General features: G+C 44.9%; 1 protein-coding gene across 1 annotated transcript in view; it reads left to right on the top strand.

Annotated features, from left to right (window-relative positions):
* Positions 1–6,839: 6,839 nt before the first annotated feature.
* ITPK1 (inositol-tetrakisphosphate 1-kinase) overlaps positions 6,840–12,377 on the top strand; it is a 248,178-nt gene continuing 242,640 nt past the window's right edge. The window contains exon 1 of the mRNA XM_065595644.1: positions 6,840–6,985. Coding sequence (XP_065451716.1) covers positions 6,849–6,985 — 137 coding nt within the window. The 5' untranslated portion in view covers positions 6,840–6,848. The remainder of the gene's footprint in view (positions 6,986–12,377) is intronic.

Below are 12,377 nucleotides of genomic sequence, written 5' to 3'. Positions count from 1 at the left end.
TTGATCAGATACACTATCCAGTCTTCTGCTCAAACATTTAGAAGGGGCTGTGTGCACTGAATAAGCTGGACAACATCTATCAGATACTGATATTATATTAAGCTGGTTTGTTTGTATCTGGTAATTTATACAATAAGTCACTCACTATACAGAACATCAGTATATAGGTGAAATAGCAGAATAGAGTCAGACAGCAATTTATTGGTTTTTATGTGCTTTTTTCTTCTTATGCCTATTTATCATTTAATAATACAATTAATTGAAAGGATTGAAACAGAGAAGTGATGGTTTTGGTGGTTCAGTAGGGGGGCATTTTTCCTTCTGAGCCAGTCATGAATTAGTGACCCAGCATGGCACTGGAAGTGCTGACTTTCAGATGATATGTGTAGGAGGGTCTGGGACTCCCTTGAGCCTCCCTCCCCATGTCCCACTGTCCTTCATTTATCCTCTCTACTCTCCCAGTGGCTGCACTTGGGGGAGTTCTCTGGGGCAATCGCTCACTGGCAGAGGGCTGGTTCCTATTCCTCCCTTCCCCTTGCAAGAGAGGAGGGTCTGGCTGGCACAGTGGTCAGCCTCTCAGGCAGCCCCTGGATAGGGCTTTACGGGCTCAATCTCTCAAAGTCTATTTCCCCTTTGTAGGCTTGACCTCCTACTCTTCTTCCTGGGGCGTGTTGCTTGGCTGTCAGCTGCAGTGGCTCTGGAAGCGGTGTGTTCCGGGCTGTCTCCTCCTCAACTGGTCTGCTTCTGTTACTAGCAGTTTCTGTGTGGAGCAGCCTTCTTCCTGGTAAGCTTCCCCTTTTAAGCCCCTTCTTCTCCAGAAGGAAAAAGTTGTGCAGGTGTGGCTCATTAGCGCACCACAGGCCCAGGGGAGCTCATTAGCCTCCTCCTGTCCAGTGGGAGGGCATGTCCCTCACATACCCCACCCCTCAAGATAGAAGGCTCTTCGGGGTGGGGAGGGGCTTTTGCCCGAAAAAAGAAATCAGCATTAGCATGGTCTTTGCCCAATCGGTGCCATACTCAGAAACCGTATGATTGTTATACAAGGTATTATCTCATTATGTGAGGGTTCGTGTCCCTCATGGTCTGGATCCAGCACAGGGGCACGTGATTGGTGAACAGATGGGTAATACCTGCGGGTGTTTACCACCCATTTTATCACTAATGTCTCCTTTTTGATAATAGAGTATGACTTTTCCCTAGGGAATAGCTTCCTACTTAAGTAGAGGACTGGGTGGTCTTCTCCTTCAAAGTCCTGTGAGAGAACAGCGCCAAGACTGGCATCTGAAGCATCTGTATGTAGTATGAATTCCCGAGAGAACTCGGGGTTAAAGAGCATGGGTGCCGGACATAGTCGTGTTATCAGTTCCCTGAATGCTTCCTCGCACTTCTCATCCCAATGGATCTTGTTAGGGTTGTTGCCTTTTATGAGGAGTGTGAAGGGGGCCATGACCGAAGTGAAACTGGGAATAAACCTTCAGTAATATCTGGCCAGGCCAAGAAAACGTCTCAGTTGCATCTTCATCAGGGGCATTGGACATGCACCTTGTTGACCAGCAGCTTCATACTGCCACCCCCTACGTGGTAACCCAATAGGTCACTTCACCCACAGCCAACTTACATTTTGCTAGGTTGGCTGTAAAACTGCTGCCTCTGTAGGGTTTTTAGCACTGCCCTTAAATGCTGCAGGTGTTCTTCCCAGGTGGGACTGTAGACAACTATGTCGTTAATGTAGGCTACCCTGGATTGATGGTGGAGGTTGAGGATCTGATTCATTAGCTGTTGGAAGGTAGCAGCAGCCCTGTGGAGGCCTAAAGGCATGTTCTCGAATTGGAAATGCCAAAAAGGGTTGGAGAAGGTAGTTTTCTCTTGTGAGGAAGAGGACAAGGGGATCTGCCAATAACCTTTTGTCAGATCAATGATGCTCAGGTGCTTCGCCAGTCCCAGCAATTCTAGTAACTCAGCCACCCTTGGAGGTAGGCATAAAATTTTGTGATGGTATTAATCTTCCTGAAATCAATGCAGAACCAAACTTTACCATCTAGTTTGGGAACGAGAAATGTGGGGCTTCTCCATTCACTTTTGGATTCTTCCCTAATCACCCCCATCTCCAGCACTGCTTATATTTCTTATTGGACCGTACCCACATCCTTCAGGACAATGGTCTAGGGTTCTCCTGGACTACCAGTCCAGAGTAGTCTCTAGGTGAGGCTGGACCAACCGCATTTTCGCCGGGTGGTTGCAGAACACTGCTGCAAAGTCCCCAACTAGTTGGAGGAGTTGCTTCATTCGTGCAGGTGAGAGACCCTGACACCCTGATAATGTCACTGGAGCTTTGCCACTGGGCACCCGGGGCCCCAATTCTAGATCATCAGGGCTTCCCACACCTTCCAAGTTTTGAAGAGGTTCACATGGTAGAGCTGGGTTTCCTTCCTTCTCCCAGGTAGTCTCATCTCATAGTTTATGGGCCCTACCTGTCTAACCACTTCAAACAGACCCTGCCATTGGGCCATTAATTTAGATTCTGTGGAGGGCAGTAGGAGAAGAACATGGCCACCCAGCCCAGAAGTCCGTAATCTTGCCCCTCTATTTTGTTCCTGCGGGTAGTGTGCCTTCCTCAAATTCTCCCTGGCGAACACCTCTAAGTTTCTAAATTGCTCTGTTAACTGTAGGATATATTGGGTCGCGCTTAAGCCTCTTTCCCCCCCTCCAGTTTTGCTCTTCCCACCCTTCTTGTAACAAGTCCAAGATGCCCTGTGGTTGGTGGCCATACAGCAGCTTGAATGGGGAGAACCCTGTAGAGGCTTGTGGGACCTCCCATATGGCAAACAGGAGTGGTAGAAGTAATCTGTCCCACTGCTGGAGGTTGTCGCTGACAAAGTATTTTAACATTCCCTTCAGGGTCTTATTAAACCGCTCTACTAAACTGTCAGTCTGTGGGTGGTATACTGAGGTTTTCAGAGACTTGACCTTCAGAAGGGAGCATAATTCCCACATCAGCTGCGGGGCTGAAGTTAGTCCCTTGGTCTGTTAACATTTTGCAGGGAAATCTTACATGCGAGAAGAGCTTCCAGAGTTCTGGAGCAGTCACTGTCGCTTTTGGGAAGCGGAGGGGAAGAACAGCCACCGGGTACCTGGTTGCATAGTCAATAATCACAAATATGTACTGATGCCCTGGTGCAGTTTTTTCTAGGGGGTCCCATGATGTTCACCCCGTCCTTTCAAAGAGGGTCTCAATCAAGGGCAGAGGGAAGAAGGATGCTTTGGGGATCCCTCTGTTACTAGCTAGCTGAAACTCTGGGCAGGAGGAGCAGTATTCTCTCACGTCTGGGTGTACGCTGGGCCAGTAGAATTAGGCTAATATCCAAGCCAATGTTTTCTCTCTCCCCAGATGTCCTGAACAGGGCATATCATGCGCCAGCTGCAACACGGCCCATCGGTACTGGTGTGGTAGCAGCAGCTGGGCCCTCACCACTCAAGTTTGCTGCTCCTTCTCAATTTAGTACAAGCGCTCCTTCCTCAGTGCAAAGTGCAGGTGCTGTTCACCTCCCTGATGCTCTGCTACTTCTCCCCCTATGGTGGCCAGCTGCTCATATGCCTTGCTCAATTTAGGGTTGTTTCTCTGCTCTAGCATGAAATTCCCACCTCGTAAGGGGGCTTTTCAGTCTCGATGGCCTCCCTCTTCCTCCCCTGTGAGGATCTGCAGCTGTATTGCTCAGGACATCCCTTCTCTGGGGTCAATGATTTTCACAAGGCTTATGAAGCTCCCAGGAAGTGGGGTCCCCACTTGGTCCCTATTCTCACTTGTTGCCTGGGCTTGGGTATTGACAACTTGCCAAAAAAGAGGCCAGTCCCGACCTATGATCATGGGATAGGCCAACTTTTCCGCCAAGGCTATGGTTATCACTGTAGAATGGGCCCCCACTGTCAGTTGTAACCGCTGGCTGAGGTAGGTTTTAACATCACAATGGATACATAGAAGGTGGATCATGTTCTTGGGAGTGGTATCACTCCCCACCATGGAGACCAGGACCACCATCTGTCTGCCCTCAAGAATAGCATGTTAATGGGCTGAGGTGGGTTGCCTTTTTCCTAGACTGGGGAGAGCCCATCTGAGGGGTGTTAACTGGACCTCTGTCTGTGGGTGCCACTTCAGCCATCTGAGATCCTTGGCGTTCCCCTGCATGGCATGGCCTTCGTGCTCAGCGTCTCTGTCCCCTTCGTGCTCCATCACCATGGCCTCACTACTTGGGTCTTTTGTGCTCCTCCAGGTGGAGCCACTTCCAACAATGTTCTCTGAGCTGTTCTGCTACCATTCGGGGTCTCACCCCCTGTGGGTATCTCAGGTATGGGGCTAGAATAAGAGCCCATTGTTCTGGGGGCCACTGGACTGTCAATGCCACCCTCTCAAACATGACTAAAAAGATTTCAGGGTCATCCTCCAGTCCCACCTTGTTGAGCTTCACTGGTACTGTTGAAAGGACCACTTCAGTGGAAGCGTGGCTCCCTGGTGCCTCCTGCAGGCGTATGACTGGTACTAGCTGCTGTAGCATTTCCTTTTGGGTGGCCTGACTTGCTGCTGGGCATTCCACTGCTGCAGGAATTGCTGTTGTAACTGCTGCTGCATCTCCACCACCTATTTATACCACCGCTCCGGTTCCATCTTGCATGGAGCTGCTGGGACTTATCTTTTCTAAGGCCTTTTTCCCCCCAGTTTTAAACCCCTTGTATCAGCCATACCGTGCCTGCATTTTCTACCACTTGTAGGAAGGGGTGGGACTTCCATCCAGGTCTCACTGTCCTTCATTTACCCTCTACTCCTCCACTGGCTGCACTTGGGGGAGTTCTCTGGGGCAATCGCTCCTTGGCAGAGGGCTGGTTCTTCTTCCTCCCTTCCCCTTGCAAGAGAGGAGAGTCTGGCTGGAACAGTGATCAGCCTCTCAGACAGCCCCTGGATACGGCTTTGAAGGCTCAGTCTCTCAGTCTATTGCCCTTTCATGGGGTTTACCTCCTACCCCCGTTGGCTATGATTCAGGGAGGCTCCTGAAGCTTTGTGTTCTGCAGCTATATCCTCCTCAACACGCCTGCCTCTGGAACTCATAGTCTCTGCATGTAGCAGCCTTTTTCCTGGTCACCACCACTTCCTATGGTAAGCTTCCCCTTTTAAGCCCCTCCTCTAGGAGGAACAAACTGTGTAGATGCACCTTGCTAGCGCAGCACAGGCGCAGAGGTGCTTGTTAGCCTCCTTCCAGCCCCTGGGAGGGCGTGTCCCTTTACAATATATAAAACCTTAATCCTGACCACTTGTGGTCATTGAAAACCTCATAGCATTCACAAGCATAAAGGTATCAACTCTAGCATCCTGACCACACACAAATTTGGGAAGTTTATATGCTGGCTATGTAAATTCTCTTCACCATTTCAGCTGCTTACATTATTTGCCTTCACTTTTATCCTAAACAGTTGTGTAGTGCTGCTGCACACAATAATATAGTTACCATGTTCCATTTCAGAGATGGGTGCATTTCACTGAGAGAGTGAAGTACTACTTGTCTACAAAGTTTGTAAAGCACTTAGTGATCCTTTGGGACTAACAATGTTAGATACAAATGAGATGATAATAGGAAATCTTCAAACTGCTTATCTAAGTCACATTGTAAAAGTGCTGATGCCAAAAGGACTAGCAGTTGGGGCAACAAAATGCAATTATAGATTTGAATTCAAAACTTTCCCAAAGTTCAGAGGTGTTAGACTCCAGAATTTTGATTCTGATCCATCTTTAACTCTAGATAAATATAAAATGAAAATCTAATTACACTGCCCTCCATCTGGATACAGATTAAAGGCCCTATAGGTACATAGCTTCACAGTAACAAAGAAAGACAGAGCAGTGAAAGAAAATTGTGTAGTTACGGCTATTTGACTCTTTGGAAATGGTGTCTCTAACTGCAGCAGAACATCGCTAATTTGCACTAATGACAGGGAGAACCGTTGCAAATGACTAAATGTTGCAAATTAGCAAGCAACTGAACAAATAAGCGAGGATAATGTATCATAAAATGTATTTTATTTGTTTATTTAACAAGTGGAACTTGGTTTTAATTATGATACTTCATCATAAATGTGTACGTGTTCTGTTTGATATTTTGTAAAAGAAATGGAGTATCAGTGATATGAGCCCTCACTAGAGTGCTCCGCTATTAAATATTCACAGAGAAATGGGAGAGGCTGCTGTTTTTCAGTAGAGATGGCTTCAAACTGAAAACTTTAGACCCAGAGTTTGAACCCTGTCCTTTCCTACCCTTCAAGTTTAGGGTTGTTCAGATCTGGGGGTTTTCTCTGGCCTAATATGAACCATTAATAAGGTTCAGATCTGAATCCAGTTTTGGATTTCATCTCCCCAGAGTTTAATATTGGTAATTCCTGGTCTTCTAGTTCAGGCTCCTCTGTTAACCTTCAACCTAACCAACAGGGTCAGGAACTTGGGCTGGCATACAGTATCTGATCACCTGTGGAAGCAGTTGTCAGTCCACCCACTTCCATCTCGTGTATGATAGAAAAGAGACAGAGAGATGTGTATGCTTTGAAAACAGTTAAAGATTTATTAAGGAAATTGACAAAAGCAGGGATAGGGGAATGATAACTAGAATAAACAACCCAATACAAATGCAAATGTGGCTGCCCCCAATTGGACGTGAAGCCTGGAGACTCGTACAAGCCTTAACTTTGGCTATATTTAAACTAAACAAATGGAAAACACAAACTACCCCAATACTGTACTAAGTCAGAGGAGACAACTTCAGGTAAAGCAAAACAGCTGATGGTGGTGTATTTTGTTATAGCTTGAGAGCATGGGATCCGAATCCTGGACCTCAAACCAAACTTTGCAGCCTGACTTGGGCTACAGGAAGAAGGAGCACGGGACCGTCAGCGAAGATCTACTGGAACAAGGATTGAAGATAAAGACGTCACTGGAATCAGGATATAGGTAGGTGTTATAGTTCATGAATGATAGTAAGTGATGTCTTCTTGGCCAATGGTGTGGGTCCGGAGTCACTGAGGAAATCCTTGACGCCCGTGCAAATCAACGTGATACCTGGCTGCTGCGCTGGTGGACAGCAAGAATGCTCAGGCACGCAGCCCTTTTTATAGGCTCAGTGGCGTGAACCTAATGGTCTGAGCTGGTTCTAACTGCCCCCTAAAAATCCGTTGCTCTTTTCCCGCCAGTAGTTTGAAAAGGTGCGAAAGTTCTAACAAGAAGGAGCAACAACATGGAGTCCGAGTTGTCATTATGGCACGACACCATCTTGAATCATGGACTCAATTGATTTCTGTTCCGTAATTAACTCATTTTATACTAATCATTACAGCACAAACATTAATTCAAACATAAACACTAATATTAACATCATTAAACATACATTTAGGGGAAAACTTCCCAACACCTCCTAGGTCTTGGGGTAGATTTTCAAAAGCACAAATGGGAGGTAGGTCTCCAACTCCCATTGGGAATTGGGCCCCTTCGTGCCCTTCACATGGATGAAAATCTCCCCTTCCATGAGCAAATTACAGACTTCACTGTGGAATTTAGCAGTTTTACTGCCTGACAGGAGTGTTTCTAGGTGATTGAAGTCTTTGAAGTGTATTGCTAAATAGAACAGAGAGCAGCATATTACAAAACATTTACTGAATGCAACATAATAGCCACTGGAAGTTTCATATCCTGCTATAGAACATATAAAGCAGAGGTGACCTATAGAGGTGACCTTTGTAGACCATAGACTTCCACGTGGTAGGCCAAGACACCCTCAACTTTAATATGGATTGAGGTAGGCCTCAATTCTAGCATGAAATACTCCTTCTTGAACCACTCGCTCATGATAGAGCATCTTATGCTGGGACCTGGAGTCTTGGCTCTCACTTCATGTTAAAGAAGAAGGTAGATGCAAATTAAATGGAATTCCTAGAATCTGGAGCTAGAATGCAGCTGATTAGGTCATCTCATCCATCTTCCTCCTCATGTAGTATTTTTCTCAATTGTACATTTAGTAGTATTCTGTCTAGTCTAGTATTCACTGTGTCAAGCAATGGGGCTTCCACAAGTTCCCTCAGGAGATTGTTACCCTAACAGATAGAACTCACTGTCAAGAAATTTCCCATGATATTTCAAGTATGACCCTTGGACTCCTGCCAAGTGCCAATATGGCCTTTAGGCCACTGGCAAGTTGCCAATTTGCCCTGAGCTGGGCAAATTTTGGATGCCCATTATTTAAAGGGAGAATGGAATTTGGCTAAATTTAGAATGTTTTTCACTAAGCAAGTGCCAGGGCATCTATTTTCACTTTGGCTATGTCTACACTACAGACCTTACAGCGGCACAGCTGTACTGGTACAGTTCTGCCCCTGTAAGGTCTCCCATGAAGCTGCTCTTTGGTAGCAAGAGAGAGCTCTCCTGCTGGCATAATTAAATGAGCAGCGTTAGTTATGTCAGCAGGAGAGCCTCTCCCGCCGACATAGTGCTGTCCACACCAGCACTTTTGCCGGTGAAACTTACGTCGGGCAGGGGGTGTTTTTCACACTCTTGACCAACAAAAGTTTTACTGACAAAAGTGGTAGTGTAGACAAAGCCTTTCACTTTCCTTTGCCCAGTATTTTAGTTTCTCAGTAAACCAGAAGATTTTTGTTTTCATCTGAATTCAACTAAGATTGAAACTACATCAGCAATAAAACGGTTAACCTTTGCAGTACCTGAGTAATATGGCTATTGAAATCCATTTTGGTATGACTTCTAGAACATTTTATTTCTTTTTTATAACAAGCACATTGACACAAACAAGTAGAATCAGGTATGTTCTGTGTCCCCTTTTATAGCAAGTTAACACTCCACTGAGTCAATTGTACCCATTTTAAAAGTTATCTGAAAACCTATTCATGTGCTATGGCATAGTCAATGCAAATGAGTTGTTGTTGCTCATTGGGTAAATCATGAATACTTTGCAGGGACTGCCCATATATTGGTGCCAGGCAGAAAAGGGGGAAGCAGAAGGACCATAAAAATAAACATTAGGATTTTGTGGACCAAGAATTTGCTTTCACCTTGTAACTACAACACTGATCAACAGCAGATTTTTATTGTTGGTCATGCAAATATCACAGAAGACTCAATGACAAACAAACACAAGGGGTGAGAGCCTTTATAGGAGGCAGAGCTTCTGCTGATTAGCATAGGGGGCTACAAGTCAGGGGATCCGGGTGTATTTCCTGGTTCTGTCACTAGAATGATCTTGGACAAATATCTTAAGCTATAAAATGAAGATAACACTCATCTTTGTAGAGCACTTTGAGCTCCTCACATGAAAGACTCTTAACTAAATGTAAAATATTATTATAAAGTTGGATGTTTTTTAAATGTTGGAAATTTGAAGCAAATTAAGTGCAGCCTCAGGTTTCTGGCAAGTTGCCAAAGAGGGCCTTGGTCTGAGGCAAACCCACAGCCAGACCAGGGCTGCTAACTCATCTGCTATGACCTTACCCCTCCAACAGAGCCTACAGTGACTCAGCCCTCAGGCATGCTGCAGCAGTTTATCTCTTGACAGGGCCCAGGTCAGATGACCTCCAGGTACAGGTATTTTACTGACCTTGCTAGAGCGCCTGCAATTTAGTCTGTACAACAGCACTACTTGGCCAGGAACTCTCCTGCTGCCTTGCAGTGTTACATAATCCCTCGGCTTCCAGTCTGCTCTTGATCCGTTCCTGTTCCTGCTCCAGACTTGTCCTAGCCCCTTCAGTCTTGTCCATGCCTTACTCTGACCTTGCTCCAGCATTGTTATAGACCCGCTCCAATCCTGCAACTGTGTCCAGACGCTCAGACTGACTCCAGCCCAGCTTCAATCTTCAGTCTGCATCTGGACTCCAACTCTGATCCTGATTTGGCTTGTCTGCTCTGGACTCTGACCTCAGTTCTGGCCCATGGCCTGTCCTCAGACCTGATTTTTGTGCAGCTCTTGGCCTAGTCCCCACTCTTTGGCCAGCTCCAACCACAGTGTCTGACTGCCTAGAGCTTAACACTTGGTGTGACAAGTCTGACCATCCCCTCAACTACTCTGTCTTTCGTTCTTACTCCCATTGACTTTAATGAGCATTGGATCAGGTCCTCAGATCTCTCTGCAAATCTTGAGACTACTGTCTTTTTGCCTACATGAAGTGAGGGGAGAAGGAAGGTGGTAAAAATAAGAAAAACCCCAACAAAATCAAGATAATCATCAAGATGTACTCATGGGCTATTGAGTAACCACATAATCTTGTTTCTGTCTCCCTGCCCGTCTTCTTCTTTGTATCTTTATGACCCTTCCAATTTGTCATGACACATTTAGATAGTACATCCCTGTCCTAAAGAGCCAGGTACATTTATTTGTTTTGTCAGTGTATAGGAACTGCCCAAGCTCCATCTAGACTAGTGTCCTGTCTCGGACAGTGGCCAGCACCAGATGTTTCATAGGAAGGTTCAAGAAACCTGCAGCAGCCACATAATCTACCCTCCATTAAGTTAGTTAAAAATTGGGTTTGACCTCCAAAGCATAAGGTTTCCTATTCCTTCCAAAAATTTTATTAACACTAACTATTGTAATATGCTTGTTATCCGTATAAATGTCCAATCTTTTTTTAAATTCTTGAGCTCAGTGACATCCTCTGGCAATGAGTTCCATAGTTCAATCATGGTGTGTGAAAAAGAATGTTCTTTTGTCAGTTTTGATTTTGCCATGTTACGTGATAGGAGCTTTTGATCTAACTTCTCTAATCCATTCATTATTTTATGTACTTTTATTATGTCCCCTTTCCTTTTTAAGGTAAACAATCCCAATTTTTTTCAGTCTCTCTTTATATGTGATTTTTTCATGCTCCTAATTATTCTTCTCATTACCCTTCTCTAACTCCTCTATTCTGCACTGTCCATTTTGAGATGGGATGAGCAGTACCACAAACAGTATTCCAGAAGAGGCTGCACCATTATTCTATATAATGCAATTCTCCAGGCCATTCCATATCCATCCTTACATCTTTGCTTTCTTTGACCACAGCACTGTGCACTGAGCAGAGATCTTCATTGGGTTGTCTGGGGTACTAGCCAGGTCCCTTTCCTGAGATGAGGAAAGAACATTTTTGGGTGCTTTTAAAATATTGACCCAAAATGATCCTTCAGACTTGACCTTTGGTCATATGTCACTGAAATTCTGATCTAGTCTTCCTCTCTTGCTAGCAGCCACTTCTCAATGAAGCCCTTGAAAATCCCATTATACATGTTCTCTGGACATCCACCAACACTTTGTTCCTGGTTTGTCTAAATTACTATATGAAGATTTGTCTTCTTTCCAACAAACTGTAAATAGCCCTTTGAATCTCACATAGATGTTTGCTAAATTAGTCTCTTAGTTTTCATCAGCTGAAGGAAGAATTACACTCTGTTACCACCCTCTGTCAGGGCCTCTTTTTAAAGAACTGAATCTTTTCTAAATCCTATCCAGGCTTTTGAACACCATGTTATGATAATGCTTCATATTTCATTGGTTATCACCAAACATGAACTGATGGTTTATTTAATATTAAGTCAAAATAATCTTTGCAGGAGATAGGGAAAATGCTCGCTTCAAAGATGCATTGACCCTGCATTTTCAGACAATGACCAGGTGGCTTCAAAGGCTGGGAGGAATTGAGTAGGCAGATTGAATAAACATCAGTAGAGAGGGCTGGTAACTGAACACTTCCAATTTCAAAGAAGATTCAATAGGCAATGTCCGGAGCAGCTGTCTGTTTTATAATTGATTACATATATTTCTGGAGAAACTGTAGTTTTTGATCAAACAAACAATGGATGTACTAACTAGATAACTAATTAAATAATGCTCGGATGGTGCTGTGGGGATCTCGGATGAGGGGTGCTATATAAGTGCAATTGGCATTTAGTGGAACATTGTGTCACTCAATATCTTGGTCTTCAAAGAGAAGGGAGCTACCAGAACTGATCAGTCAGAAGCCAGGGAGCTAAGTTGGGTCTGGAGAGGAACAGTGAGAAGATATGTGTTTGTAAGAGCGGATCTGATCTAATTTTACTTTCCTCTAGTGAATTTAGTGTTCATGAGTTGCCAGTCTGATGGCCCCACAAGACTGAAGTCTTCTATTTATCTACAGAATAAACACAGTCTAGGCAGCAGCAGTGCAAGCACCCCACACAGCTCCGTCAATGTGCCTCAGTCCTGTTCTAATCTAGGAGTAAGAATAATTCAGTCTGTGGCTCTGATTCTCCTCTCACTCATACCTGTGTAAATCAGAGTAACTCTACTGAAATCAATACTGGTGTAAGGTCAGAATCAGCTCTTCCATGC

This window comes from Chrysemys picta, chromosome 4, assembly GCF_011386835.1.
Source record: "Chrysemys picta bellii isolate R12L10 chromosome 4, ASM1138683v2, whole genome shotgun sequence".
Lineage (NCBI taxonomy): Eukaryota > Metazoa > Chordata > Testudines > Emydidae > Chrysemys > Chrysemys picta.
This window is presented reverse-complemented; position numbering and strand designations above follow the sequence as displayed.